This window comes from Nicotiana tabacum, chromosome 17 (genome assembly GCF_000715075.1).
Source record: "Nicotiana tabacum cultivar K326 chromosome 17, ASM71507v2, whole genome shotgun sequence".
Lineage (NCBI taxonomy): Eukaryota > Viridiplantae > Streptophyta > Magnoliopsida > Solanales > Solanaceae > Nicotiana > Nicotiana tabacum.
Window position 1 is genome coordinate 89,118,643 of NC_134096.1, and position 14,537 is coordinate 89,133,179.

General features: G+C 34.3%; 2 protein-coding genes across 2 annotated transcripts; one reads left to right on the forward strand and one right to left on the reverse strand.

Annotated features, from left to right (window-relative positions):
• The first annotated feature begins 1,216 nt into the window (after positions 1-1,216).
• On the forward strand, positions 1,217-3,157 carry LOC107769440 (protein LAZY 1-like). Its single transcript, XM_016588656.2, has 6 exons — positions 1,217-1,478; positions 1,548-1,617; positions 1,741-2,135; positions 2,225-2,449; positions 2,665-2,878; positions 2,977-3,157. Exons 1-5 carry the CDS (start codon positions 1,473-1,475, stop codon positions 2,824-2,826), a joined length of 858 nt encoding a protein of 285 aa, XP_016444142.1. The 5' UTR covers positions 1,217-1,472; the 3' UTR covers positions 2,827-2,878; positions 2,977-3,157.
• Positions 3,158-8,540: 5,383 nt separating this feature from the next.
• On the reverse strand, positions 8,541-9,152 carry LOC107769439 (uncharacterized). The gene has a single exon (XM_016588655.1). The coding sequence runs from the start codon at positions 9,150-9,152 to the stop codon at positions 8,541-8,543; it is 612 nt and encodes a 203-aa protein (XP_016444141.1).
• Positions 9,153-14,537: the final 5,385 nt, after the last annotated feature.

The window sequence follows — 14,537 nt, forward strand, 5'->3', positions numbered from 1 at the left end:
AATACTAACACTTTGGTTGGTTTTGTAGACTCAGATTATGCAGGTGATCTTGACAAAAGAAGATCACTGACAGGCTATGTATTTTGCATCGGTGGTTTCGCTATTAGTTGAAAAGCTACATTACAACATGTAGTAGCTTTATCTACTACCGAAGCAGAATATATGACAGTGACCGAGGCGATCAAAGAAGCTTTATAGTTGAAGGGTCTATTTGCGGAGCTCAGTTTACACCAAAGTGGTATTATCATTTTCTGTGATAGTCAAAGTGCTATTCACTTGACTAAAGATCAAATGTATCATGAGAGGACGAAGCACATTGATATAAAGTATCATTTCATCCGAGAAACCATTGCTGAAAGAAAAGTTTATGTTCAGAAGATCAACACTAAAGACAATCCTGCTGACATGTTCACAAAACCTCTTCCAGTGTCCAAGTTCAAGCTTTGCCTGAACTTGATTGGTATTTATGAAGAATGATTTTTCCCATTGGGGTTTTTGCAGAGAAGGTGGAGCAAATTTACTATATATAAGCCGAAATTAGGCCAATGTGGAGATTTGTAATATGGCCAAATTTTCATGACATTTGCCATGACATAATATCCATTATAACAAATTTGTGGTTCATGACATTTGCCATGACATAATATCCATTATAACAAATTTGTGGATCATGACATTTGCCATGATATAATATTCATTATTAGGCCAAGGATTTCTTGCTATAAATAGAGGAGTTTTTTCTCATTTGCAAACACACCAATTCAAGAGCTTTTCACTCGTCTTTCTTTCTCCTCCTTTATTTCATTATAGAGTATTTTGTAAGAGAGTGAGTGTTGGGAAATACTTGTGTGAACCCTTTCTTTGGATTGATCTTGTGAGGTTATTCTCTTGGGGTATTTGGGATTAATTAGAGTATTTACTCTAATTTTGTACTCTCTTTTGTACTCTTGTTGGTATAGTGAAATTGCTCCTCTCCGCTTGTGGACGTAGGTCACCTTGACCGAACCACGTTAAATTTGTATCTTCTTTATATTCTTTAATTGCCGTTATTATCAACTTCCATTGTCTTTGTTATTGTCATTATACCGTTATTTGGCTAAATTCCGCACTACCTGGGTTCCCGATCCTAACAGATACACGTGTGCCCCATGTCACAATGTACCATCTCCAACGTGTGGGTCTCAAGCCCAACTTCTCAACTTGTTCTACTCACTACAGTCTTGACAAAAAAAGACAACCATTGTCCTTTGTAATTTTCTCTATGTACTTTCTCTTCTCAGCCTACCTGAAACCCCTTCTTCTGATCCAGCTTCCCATTCAGGAAAGATAAGTAGTCCATTATTTTTTTGATTTCTTAGTCCAATACCATCTTTCATCAATATTAAACCCTTCTTTTACACGTACAAGTTCCATAAAAATCTGTTCTCTGATAACTGAACTGCTTTGATTAAAATATCTCCAGATAATTCAACATGAAAGTGAGTTCAAATATTATTTTCTATATGTGGAGACTTATATAGTAACCTTCTAATTTCATCTTCTTGCAGTTACTAGGTTGGATGCACTCTAAACTAAAGCAAAAAGGCAATGAACCAGCAAATAATACTCCCATAGTAGGTAATTTTACACTTCTCTAGTTTTCAGTTCTTCTGAATTTCCTCTGCTATTCTCTGTTCTCTTTTTTCAGTTCCACACAAAAGCTGATAAATAAGTCTCCTTTGTTATGATCTCCACTTTCAGAAAATTCCATTACATCTTTCTCAGTTTTCAAGGAATTTAAAAGCAATGGAGCAGAAATGGAACCATTTGATGAACTCTTTCCTGGCTTTTTGGCAATTGGTACTCTGGGAAATTATCAGACAACTAATACTGATCCTCCAGCTCCAACTTTTCCAATGCCCTTTGATCATGGTGAAACAGACATAACAGAGAAAGAACTGAAATTCATAAATGATGAGCTTGAGAAGTATCTGGAAGAGAAAGTGAATAAATATGAGTCATCAGAAAGTATCATTGCTCTCAGTGACAATCACATTGAAATAGGAGCTACTGAATGCTATAGCAATATTGAAGAATACTCTCTCCAGAAATATCTCTTAGGCTCTTCAATTGAATTGCCGAAGATAGAAGTAGAGGTAATGCTTGAATTGTGCTACCATCTTATCTAAAAGCTTAAATGGTTAGAAAGTATACACTTTTATTTACTTAGTTATGTCTTTAACAGGTACAACAACAAAAACGATTCATAGAAGAGCTCTTTAACATAGTCCAAGAAGGTCATGTGGGAAATCATGATGGAAAAGAGAAAAAACAAGCCAAGAGAAAACATCCCGTGGATTTCATGAAGAAGATGCTGCAGAACCTGCAGCGCAAATCAAAGAGCTCTACTACAGCTCATTCTAAAGATAATGTCAATGGATCTGTTTCAAGCAAGAGAAAACTCCCTCAGGTTAGTACTGATTTTAAGGTCAGGAGCTATAAAAAAAAATTACTTTTCAAAATTATGTTAATCGGAAAGGCTTGTAACCAATCATATGCATTACTTGAGTCACATGTCATGTGTATTCTTTAAGGCACTTCTAAAGTATATTTGTATAGCCTTCTCTTATGTTAGGTATATGAGTTGATACCAAACTGTGATATTGATCTACTATACATGTGCAGTTCATTAAAATGTTCAAAAGGAAAGTTCATCCTGAGGGATTAATGAATGAGAACATACTACAAGATAATGAGATTAGCAATATTTCATGCAAGACTGATAATCTGGGAGCAAATAGTGAAGTGAACAAAAAGAATTCTCCTGCTGCCACTCCAAAGAAGTAACTGAATGCTTTAACAGTAAACAGAGAGCACTGGATTAGAACAGAGAGTGACTGTAAGTAAAACGGCATTACACTCAATTATTTCTTCTGTTGTCTGGTTAAATACAGTTATGTACTATTATCTCACTCTTTCCTTATTTTGAAAATTCAGATTTGGTGCTGGAGCTGTAGAAGGCAAAACGTTCAAGAAAGATTATATAATACAGATGCTCTGTGTAATGAGTTGTCAAGTGTGTGCAATGTTAATATAAAGAGTAAATGAGTATTTCCTTCTTTCTAAGTGTGCTATTGAAGTATGGAACAAATGAGCTTTATTCATTAACTTTGGTGAATTGTTGTCATGCAAAGAATTGTTGAGATAGTATTGTCTGCTAAGGTTTTTTTTTCTTTCTTTTCAAAGCACTCATATTCTTAAATGATGTGTGAAGATCCAATGTTTGACCCTGCAGTTTCGTGATGTTAAAACTTCCTATCGAGTAGAAACTTTAATAAATTAGTCATATGGATAATTTCACAGCACTCCATCACACTTACCTCCCTTTCTTGTTTATAATATTACGCTTATCTCTTTTGTCATGATTTTTTGTGTAACACTATTATTAACATGTTTATTATTAATGTAAAAGGTTATTATCTTGACTAATTTGCCCTTTTAGTATTATCTTTCTTCTATTAATTAATGTTGTAAACATATTTCTTTAAGAATTAAATGAAAACAAAATGGGTTTTGAACTCAATAAACATTAGCTCTGCGTTTCAAATATTTTCAGAAAAGTGCTTGGGCAGTTGTCATTTTAATTACACAAACCTTTTTCTCTTCTTTGTATCTTGAATTTTCCAATAAATCAATTAAAAAAGGAACAGATGAACTCTTTAGGGGAATATGTGTCAAATTCCCCACTTTCATCGAAAATGGGTATTTAAATACCAATTTCGTGGACGCCATAGAAAAACTGTAGCCGTAACTTGAAGCGGCGTCGGTCTCCTATCTACGGCCAAAAGTTTAAACGGCCCTCAAGTTTTCAATAACTATGGAAATGCCATTGAAAAAACTTGAAAGGTGCTTCTGGGCTGTAGGAATCAAGCAGATTATACATCACCAAAGACGTTTGGCTAGCTGCAAATACCTTTTCGGCAACATTTAAAGTAATTGGTAGGGTTTCGTAGATTTAGCTAAGGAAATTAATTTGCTATTCTTGAATTTGTTAAAAGGGAATTAATTTTAAAAAGGGTAAATTTGTCAAATGATATTTTATTTCTATTAGTAATAATAAATAGGTTTAAAGAATGGTTATACAGAAATCATAACAAGGGAGGTAAGCGTAATATTGTAAACCAAAAAGGAGGTAAGTGTGATGGAGCAAAACTGGGAGGGAGGTCTCTGATAAGATTCAAGTTCCCTCCATCAATTCGAACGAAATCGAAGCAGAGATAAGTTCTAGAAGAATGGGGAGAGAAAAAATATCGGGAATTCTACATTCAATTATACAAAATAATACATGGTTCGGTTATTTACAATCAGCCCCCACTATATATAACTCAAGGGCAAAATAGTAAAAGATAAATAATTAAACCTGTCTGACTGAGCCTGGCCTCTAACGCAGTGTTGGTCCTGGCTCAGGTGTAAAATATGGTGGCCCAACACCCCTCCCCCTTCTCCCCTCCCCCCCTCCCGCAAGTTGGAAGTGGGGCCAGAGGAACCCACTCCCAACTTGGACATTTGCTGCAAAATGGGCCTGTCCAGGAAGGCTCTTAGTGAAAATATCCGCAAGTTGGGCACTAGAAGGTATATAATACAATGAAATCAAGCCATCTTGCAATTTTTCCCGAATAAAATGGCAGTCTGACTCGATGTGTTTAGTCCGCTCGTGAAAGACAGGATTCTTCACAATTTGAATAGCAAAGTGATTATCGCAATGCACAACAACAGGAGTCAAATTAGTAACATTCATATCCTCCAATAGTTGACATGGCCAAGTTAATTCAGCCACCAATCTCCAAACAGACCTGTACTCTGCCTCCGCAGATGATAAAGAAATGATAGTCTGCTTTTTCGACTTCCAAGAGATAGGCCAGGAGCCCAATGTAACAAAAAACCCACTAACCGATCTCCTGGAATCAGGGCAAGAAGCCCAATTCGAATCACAAAATACAGCCATAGAAAAAGAGGAATGAGAAGAAAAATAAAGTCCCAAACCAGACAATCCTTTGATGTAGCACACAGTATGCAAAGCAGCATCCAAATGGGATCACCTGGGAGTTTGTATGAATTGACTAAGATGCTAAACCGTATAAGCCAAGTCAGGCCTAGTATGAGTTAAGAAATTGAGTTTGCCAATTAGCCTGATGTAAATAGAAGGATCAGAAAGCAAACTATCCACATCAGAAGACAATTTCATACCCAAAGGAAGAGGACTGGAGGTTGGCTTGGAATCAGTACACCCAAATTCCTCAACCAACTCGAGAGAAAACTTCCTTTGATTCACCATAATACCATCAGACACATACATGACCTCCAGACCAAGAAAGTAATGTAAAGAGCCTAACTCCTTGATCTTGAATTGAGTATCCATAAATTATTTAAGATGAAGGATGCCTTCTACATCATTACCAGTTAACACAATATCATCTACATAGACCCCCAAATACACCGAACCAGTAGTTGAGTGCTTGAAAAACAGAGAGTAATCATTCTTAGAATGTTGAAAACCTTTGGAATGTAAGGCATCAGATAGCTTGGAATACCATTGTCTGGATGCCTGTTTGAGACCATACAAAGATTTGTTCAACTTGCAAACCAAATCAGAAGAAGTGACAACCATATCTGGAGGGACCTTCATATACACTTCCTCCATTAAATCTCCACACAAAAATGCATTATTAACATCTAGCTGAAAAAGTTGCCATTGATTCTTGGCAGCTACAGCTAAAAGGCACCTGATATTGGTCATGTTGACTACGGGAGAAAACGTTTCTGTGTAGTCAAGATCCTCCTTTGGGTATCTCCTCTAATGACAAGCCTGGCTTTGAGCCTTTCGATAGAACCATCAGCACTATGCTTAATCTTATAAACCTATTTGCTGGAAATGGCATGCTTCCCAACAGGCAGAGGAATCAAACTCCAAGTATTGTTTGTCGCTAAGGCTTCAAATTCCTTAGACATGGCTTCTTGCTATCCTGGATGCAAAGCTGCCCGAGAATAAGATCTAGGCTCTTGCACAGTGAAAAGAGAGTTAATAAAGGATTGAGATTGACAAAACAAAGCAGAAAAACAAATATGCTTCATATTGGTGTGAGCAGGTAAAACAGAAGAAAGGGAAGGACATGAAATAGAGGCAGAGTTACACACAAAGTCTTGAAGATACCTAGGTCTTTGGTGAGTTCTGGATGACTTCCTCAATGGAACAACTGGAGGAATAGAAGGGGATGGAGCAGAAGGTGCAGGAACATGAGTAGGAGTGAGTGGAGTCATAGTAGAGGAAGATGGAGAAGGAGGATAAGAAGAATCTGCAGGTAGAGATGAAGAGGAAGCTGTAGATATGGGTAAAGAAGAGGATTCTGGAGAAAGACAAAGGGAAGAAAAATCAGGAGGAGGGGGAGATGCATGAAACTCAGAAGAAGGAAACTGTTGTTGCAAAGCAAAAGGAAAAACAACCTCATAAAACACCACATCCCTGGACATCACAATCTATTTAGTGGCAAGGTTTAATACCCTATAACTTTTCTTCCCAAAAGGGTATCCCAAGAATATACAATGAATTGCCCTTGGTGAAAACTTATCCCTACCCCATTTGAGTGTTGAAATGTAGCAAAGACAACCAAAATCCCTAAGATGATCATATGAAGGAAGTGTACCAAAGAGAAGATCATGAGGAGTCTTTCCTTGTAAGACAGAATTAGAAAATCTGTTAATCAAATAGGTTGCAGTCAGAATACACCCACCCCCCCATCCTAATATTTCAAAGGCACTTTGGATTGAAAAAGAAGTGCTCTTGCAGTTTCAAGTAAGTATCTATGTTTCCTTTCAACAACTCCATTTTGTTGAGGTGTTTCTACACAAGATGTTTGATGAAGAATCTCTTTAGAGAGAAAAAAGGAAGAAGATTCATGACCTAATCCTAACTCAAGAGCATTATCAGATCTCACTATCTTAACTCTGTAATTAAACTGAGTTTCAACCATGAGAATGAAAGCTTTCAAAGTTGTGAAGGCATTAGATTTTATACTGAGAAGATAAGTCTAAGTAGATATAGAATAATCATCAACCAAAGTTAAGAAATATCTATTCCCAGAATGTGTAATAGTGTTATAAGGCCCCCAAACATCTACATGAACAAGAGCAAAAGGACAAGTAGTAGTTGTTGAACTGGAAGGAAAGGAGTTCCTTGTTTGCCTAGCTAAAGGACAAATACGAAAAGGAAATTGTTAAGTTGAAGGTACAGAAATGGAAAGCTTAGAAGAAATAGACTTCAATTTATTGTAAGGTAAATGTCCCAATCTATAATGCCACAAGGTATGCTTATCATTCAAAATGAAATTTACAGACTTAGACTTAGAGATATTCTCACTGTTCTTGGAAACATTACATTTGGAACTAGGTACACATTTATTCAAAGGAACAGATGGAGTTAAAGGGATAAAACCATCACTAAGAAACTTCGCTGGCTACAAGATGTAAAGCCCATCTGCTTCACTACTAACTTCCAGTGGCCTCTTTGGAGAAGGGCCCTGCAACAAGAAGCAAGTAGACTCACTGAAACAAACCAATCCTTTAATTTGCTTGCATAGTTTATGAACTGATACTAGGTTATACTGAAAAGAGGGAACATGCAGCACAGTGTGAAGTGAAAGTGTTTTAGACGAAGGAAGTGAACCTACTGAATGGATCTTTACCTTATAGCCATTAGGTAAAGCAACTAAGTAAGGAGTAGGAAGGGGATTGATTCCATAAAGAAGAGACAAGATAGAAGTCATGTGGTCTGTAGCCCCTGAATCTATGATCCAGGATTTTTGAGACAAAGAATCAGATGAGGCAGATGAGACAGACTGTGCAAAGCTGCTAGAATCTAAATCAGTAACCTTACCTGCCAAGTTAGCAGAACCAATGCCTCCAGGAAGAGAAGAACCTTGAGACCCAACAACAACATTCTGCAGGAGCTGCATAAATTGGCTCATCTGCTCCTTGGTTATTGCTCCTCCACATACAGTAGACTGTCCAGATTTTGATCCAGTTCCTTCATCATTTTCAGAAGTTTGTACCATAGCAGCAGTTCTTTTAGCCTTCTGTTTATTGTTGAATCTATTCTGAGGTTGATTATTGTTGGGGTAGCCATGCAACTTGTAACACCTATCAATTTGGTGCCCAGACTTTTTACAGTAGTTGCAAAACATAGTATTTTTTCTTCCATCTCCCATATACTTCTGTCCAGCCCTAAAGTCAATGTTGAATTTTTCACCATTGTTGCCATTTCTGAAATTCATGTTATGATTTTGATTATGATTTAAACCTTGATTCTGAGTTTGAGGTTGCCGCATGTTGTTGCCTCTAGCAATGAGAGAAGCAGCCTCAGTTATGAAGGACACACTTGCTTGTACTTCTCTCTATTTTTCTTCGTGTACTAACAAAAAGTATGTCTTGGACAGGCTAGGAAGTGGTGTCATCATGAGAATATTACCTCTTGATACGGTGTAAGATTCATTTAGACCCATGGGGAACTAGTGCACTTTATCACTCTCAATCATAACAGCATTATGCCCTTTTGCTATACATTTACAGATACAATCACAACAAGAGCATGTCATAAAAGAATTAAGAATACTCAATTCATCCCATAGTTTCTTAAGTCTAGAGTAATATGTTGCTATGTCACTATTCCCTTGTGTCACCCCAACCAAATCCTTCTTGAGGTGATAGATCCGAACCTCGTTAGGTTGACTATATCTATCTCTCAAGTCATCCCACATGTCTTTTGCCGACTTAGAGTGCAGAACACTATTCCTTATTTGCGTGGTTAAAGCATTCAAAATCCATGTTCCAACTAAATTGTCACATCTATCCCAAGCCTTGTAAAGAGGTGAAGTAACAGAAGGTCTAGGGCATGATCTATCTATAAAACCTATTTTGTTCCTAGCAGAAAGAGACATCAACATTCCCTTACTCCAATTCACATATCCTGTACCATCAAAAAGAGTGGATACTAGATAAATCCCCGATACATCACAAGAGAAAATGTAGTATGGATGTGAAGGATCAATAAGAGTAGTCACAGTAGACCCCGAATCTAGAGCAGTAGTACGTAAATTTGAAACTGATGAATTATCACCCATTGCAATAGTGAAACACTCAAATAGACATGCAATAATTTGAAAAAACTACCAACTCACACATGCGCTGAGTGAGAAATCAAAGAAAAAAGGAATTAAACTTTTTCCTTTTCGAGTGACAGTCAATTAAAAACCAACTCTATCCAAAAAAACTACTTTAGCCGACTCGAAAAGTGAATCAATCAGAGAAAACCAGCAGAATCTCACAATGCTGAAGTAGAAACGTCCAGAAACAAAACCGCACAAAGAAAAAAAAAACTCGCAAAACCGTAGGCGAAATCGCAAAACCCTAGATTGCATGATTCATCCCTAAACGAGCTAAAAATCAGAAATTACTCCGTCAGATGAAGAGGATTACTCAACCTTGCTCTGATAACATGATAAGATTTAAGTTCCCTCCATGAATTCGAACGAAATCGAAGCAGAGATGAAAGTTCTAGAAGAATGGGGAGAGAGAAAATATCGGGAATTCTACATTCAATTATACAAAATGATACATGGTTCAGTTATTTACAATCAGCCCCACTATATATAACGCAAGGGCAAAATAGTAAAAGATAAATAATTAAACCCGCCTGACTGAGCCTGGCCTCTAACATAGTGTTGGGCCTAGCTCAGGTGTAAAATATGGTGGCCCAAGATTCTCTGAAATTAAAATTAGTAATGTATGTGATATTTGGTAAGACCCTAAATGCGGTTGGATAAAACATGAAAGCCCATATAATTCCACTGAAAGAGGGAAACATAATTCAGTTTTAGTTTCAATTTTGATTTGACATTTAAGTAGTCACGTTTCGAGGACTTTATTTCCTCTCCAGAATTTAAAGAACATGAAGAACAAGAGGGCTACTAGCTAGTACCTTCATTCATTGCATGAATAAGTTAGTGGCACATTATTACGCCTCTCATTGTAAATATTTACCGGCACAATATTTACACTAAACCATAGATGCATAACTAGTGTTTGCAAATGGACTTCTGTCACTTAATTATGGTTAATTAATAATACATCATAACCTCATTAAATCACGAAACGGTGTTCCTTTAACTCATTCTCTGTAATTGTACGTCTTCTTTCTTTTTGAGTAATGAAAATCGACAATGGGAAATTTAATCACTTTTATCATTCTAGAAAACTTGAAACCTTGGTGATATGAATATCATTTGATGTGATAATATATTTGGAATTAAAATCCTAATACGTCAAAGTGATATTCTAACATTAATTCATACGAAAGGTCGATTAGCCTATCTTTGACGACTACGTCCATAAACAAAGAAAAGAAAATACAGGATTCTTTAACGAGTCACGACAACGACATCTGAGGGGCGCTTTGTTACGTTATTATTTGGTGCTTTGAATATTTTGACATTTGAGGCAACTTTGAATCAATATTTTGTAGCATATTATATTTGTAACCAAAGACAGGAGGCTGCCCATAGCAGTCTAGCAGACTATTATGAATATGAATAGTCTTACATAAAACCTTATTCCAAAGCACGTGCTCTCTACAGCCATATATTTTGATAGTACTTGTCTTTGTCCAACTACTCTATTAAACAATGATGAATAGTGGTGGAACCACTTTTGTGCAATTTGATATGCCTTTGCCAAAATATTATGCATATACACGGGGCGGCTCAAGGATATGCGGGGCCTAAAGCCAAAATTTAATATGAGGCCTAAATTTTTAAAAGATAGTTATAACATACGTTTTATTTGAAATATATTCTTCTAACTTTTTGAAATACAAAGTTGTTAATAATCTTTTTTATAATCAATTTTCTCTAATTATCTTTATTCAATTGATAATATAGCCAGCTCATTTAATTTTTCTTGAGATATTGTTGATATTAGATACTCCCTCCGTTTCAGTTTATGTAAACCTGTTTGATTGGGCACGAAGTTTAAGAAAAATTGAAGACTTTTAGAATTTGTGGTCCTAAACAAGTCAAAAAAGGGCACAGAGTATTTGTGTGGTTATAAAAGCTTCTCATTAATGGTAGAATTGTAAGTTTGAGATAAATTATTTCCAAATTTAGAAAGGGGTCATTCTTTTTGGAACGGACCAAAAAAGAAATAGGTTCACATAAACTGGAACGGAGGGAGTAATATTTTATAGAGCAATAGAAGTATAGAATTATTGGAAGCTTAAAAGTATTATTGAATAGTGGAGCTAATGAAATCTTGTAGAAAGAAAGTGAGTAATGAAATATTGGAGAAAGAAGGTGAGTAAGAATATTAAAGAGAAAGACATAAAATATATAGGAGTTTCTGAAATATAAAGAGAGTGGAGAAAAGAAAGATTGACTTGGACATATTAAGAAAGGGAGAGTGAATTTTTGTATACATTATCTAATTATGGAGTAAAACAGAAACGTTGCGAAAACTATTTATCTATCCATTTTTAAATATGTTAAATTATTACTTTATTTACATATTTAAAGAGCTCTATTTCCTTTTATATTAAAAACTCTAATTTTGTATTAAAAAGTACTAAATATTATTTTTTAAATACCTATAAACCTATTTTTTAAAAAAATGGGCCCCCCCAAATTTGGGGACCTAGACATTTTACTTATTTATATTTTGACAATTTGACTCCCCTTTGAAAATAATTTGGCTCCACTGCATGATCAAATTATAGTAGTCAAATTTTCTGGTGTCATGCATAACTGCTCTCGTCAAGATCAAAGAGGAATTAATACCGTCGTACGTAGTAAAACAATGGTATATATAATTTTTTTGCTGGCTTTCTAGATCAAACATTCACTCATGCTTCCAGAAGGACATTATGTAAAATAGGGTACTATTTACATTGTCACTATTATTGCTCGGACTAATCTTAATTCTTATCCTAGCTACTTTCTAATAGACAGATCTAAAATCATATATATGTATGTGCACCATCAGAAAGTTGCATTTACATAAAGAATACGTACTCACCCATAGTAAATTGTTGTGGAGTTAAGTATGTATAAAGTCTTGTCTGAAAATTTAAACAGCTAAGAGGAGATACTTTTATTTATTTATTCCCTCCATCCAAATTTATGAGACACTTTTTATTTCCCAAGATTCAAACTGTGTGAACATTGACCAACATTTCAATATCATTGCATAGTTATTCTTGGAAAAGATTGCCAGTAGGATAAGTCTCATTTGGATAAACTGGTTTCATTAATCAATAACGGTGTGATGAAATTATGTATGATGTATGAACATTTGTAAATGGACTCCAGCCGCGTCGTCTATATACCTTCTTAGAAAGTTCAGAAAGACCTCTTTTCTCTTTTTCTTCTTGACCCTCTACTTTATTGTAAACCTCGTATATACATACCTACAATGGTTTACTCGTTTTCTAATTAATTGACATGTTTTAGTTTTCTTTTCTTGTATATATGCAATTGTTTTTCTTATTTTCCTCATTTCTCTTTCCTTTATTATCATTTGATTTTTCAACAACTTATTAGAGATGATGGACTGGATAAGCCCCTCTTTATCTAAATAAAATTTTGAATATATGCAAATTCAGTATTAATTGTACAGGTCGTGGAGTTGATTTCTTTTCCAGTTTTCCCCCTTTGAGCCCGTTTGGCCAAATTGCCAAATATTGCTTATTTTGAAAAGTACTTTTTTTTCCAGAAGTGCTTTATCCAAAAGTACTTTTGAAAAAAAATAATTTGTGTTTGGCCAATTCATTTAAGAAGTACTTTTGCAATATTTGATAAACAAATTGTGTTTGGCCGATCTTTCTAAAAAGCACTTTTGAGTGTCAAATTATCAAAAAGGATAGTACCAAGGTCTTATAATTATTTTAAAGAGAAAAATGAACATAAATATTTATCATAAAAACTTTTATTATTTTTTATTTTATTTTATTAAAATATAAAATATAAAGTAAACATACATATTAAAGATTTAAATTAATATAACATATATAATTATATCAAAGCATATAATATTATCTAGTATAATTACTTATTGTTTACATGATAATTTGAATAATCAAAATACATCATTCAGTATGAATTAAAAGTCTATTCCACAAATTACTATGTATTGATAATCAACCATAAAATAATAAGCAAAGTCACTCACACATGATAACAGTTCTCAATAATTTCATCTTTAATTCTATCACACAACGCCTCTATATTAGTAGAAGTCTTGCCTTGCATTTCTAAAGGAATACCAGAAGGCCCATCCATCTCCTTCCTCAATATCTACAGTAATGTCTTCGTTAGCATAATAGTTGAATTCCTTATCGGTAGAAGAATTTCGTCGGATAAAATTTTGTATAACTATGGTAGTTGTAACAAGATAATTCTGAGTGTCAAACTTGAAATATGGCATTGAACGTAAAATAAAAATAAATTTAAATATATAAAAAAAATATTATTTTCATAAAAAATAATAGTTAAGTATGTTTAAATTCAAATTCAAAAAGAGTAACTAATTATTAACAACACATAATGCATAATTTAATTTTTTAAAAATTTAAATTCTAAAAGAAACTAATTATTACCTAACCTAACTAACTTTGTCCTGAATTGCCAAGTGGCCAATTGCGAGGCTGCCATTTGGCTTAGTGTGGAGGCTTTTTCTTCTTCTTTTAATAATATATAGATTATGCGATGCAATTATAAATTTATTACCTATTTGTAGGTAATTTTCACAAATTAGATTTGATAACAGTTTTAAAGATCGGGGAATTAATAGCCTATATGAGAAAAAATTATAAATAATTATTTGTAAGAAGAGAATTGATAATCCAAAGAAGGATGTAGATAATTTGCTTTAGTGTGAGAAAAGATGAAAATAATTTGGAAAGTTATAAGATATTACACAAAGAAAAAATAAAAAAATAAAAAAGTCAATAAATTTTTTAAAAAGTTACAATATGATTCATGTATATGATATCTTTAAATTTAAAAGAATGGCAAAAACTAAAAACAAAAAAAAAATTAAATCAATAAGAAATAATTTGAAAAATATAAATTTATAGTGAGGATAGTTTTGTTTTGAATAAATTAATTTTCTGCTTCTTCCCAAAAGCAGAAAAACTACTGCTGGCCAAAAGTACTTATCCGTCTTGGCCAAACAACTTTAATTTTTAAAAGAGTACATTTTTTAGGGAAAAAAAGAAGTATTTTTGGCCTCCGTCAAACAAGCTCTTAGTCTATACCGTGGAGACAACGACAGGAAGTATTTCACGTATTCTACTGGCTATAAGTGCTAATTTTCTACGCACTCAAATTTTCATTTCCTTGTTCTCATTCTCAAAGTTAATGATGACTTGACCAAGCTAGCCGCCGGTAACTTTAATTTTCCACATTATTATCTAGGAAATACCAGTCCTTCAAAATCACTATATATTCCATTTTATT

Coding starts and splice junctions, on each gene's coding strand:
- LOC107769439 (XM_016588655.1), bottom strand. CDS start 9,152: ATGGGTGATAATTCATCAGTTTCAAATTTACGTACTACTGCTCTAGAT.
- LOC107769440 (XM_016588656.2), top strand. Junction 2,136..2,224: donor TGCCGAAGATAGAAGTAGAG/GTAATGCTTGAA, acceptor TGTCTTTAACAG/GTACAACAACAAAAACGATT. Junction 2,450..2,664: donor GCAAGAGAAAACTCCCTCAG/GTTAGTACTGAT, acceptor ATACATGTGCAG/TTCATTAAAATGTTCAAAAG.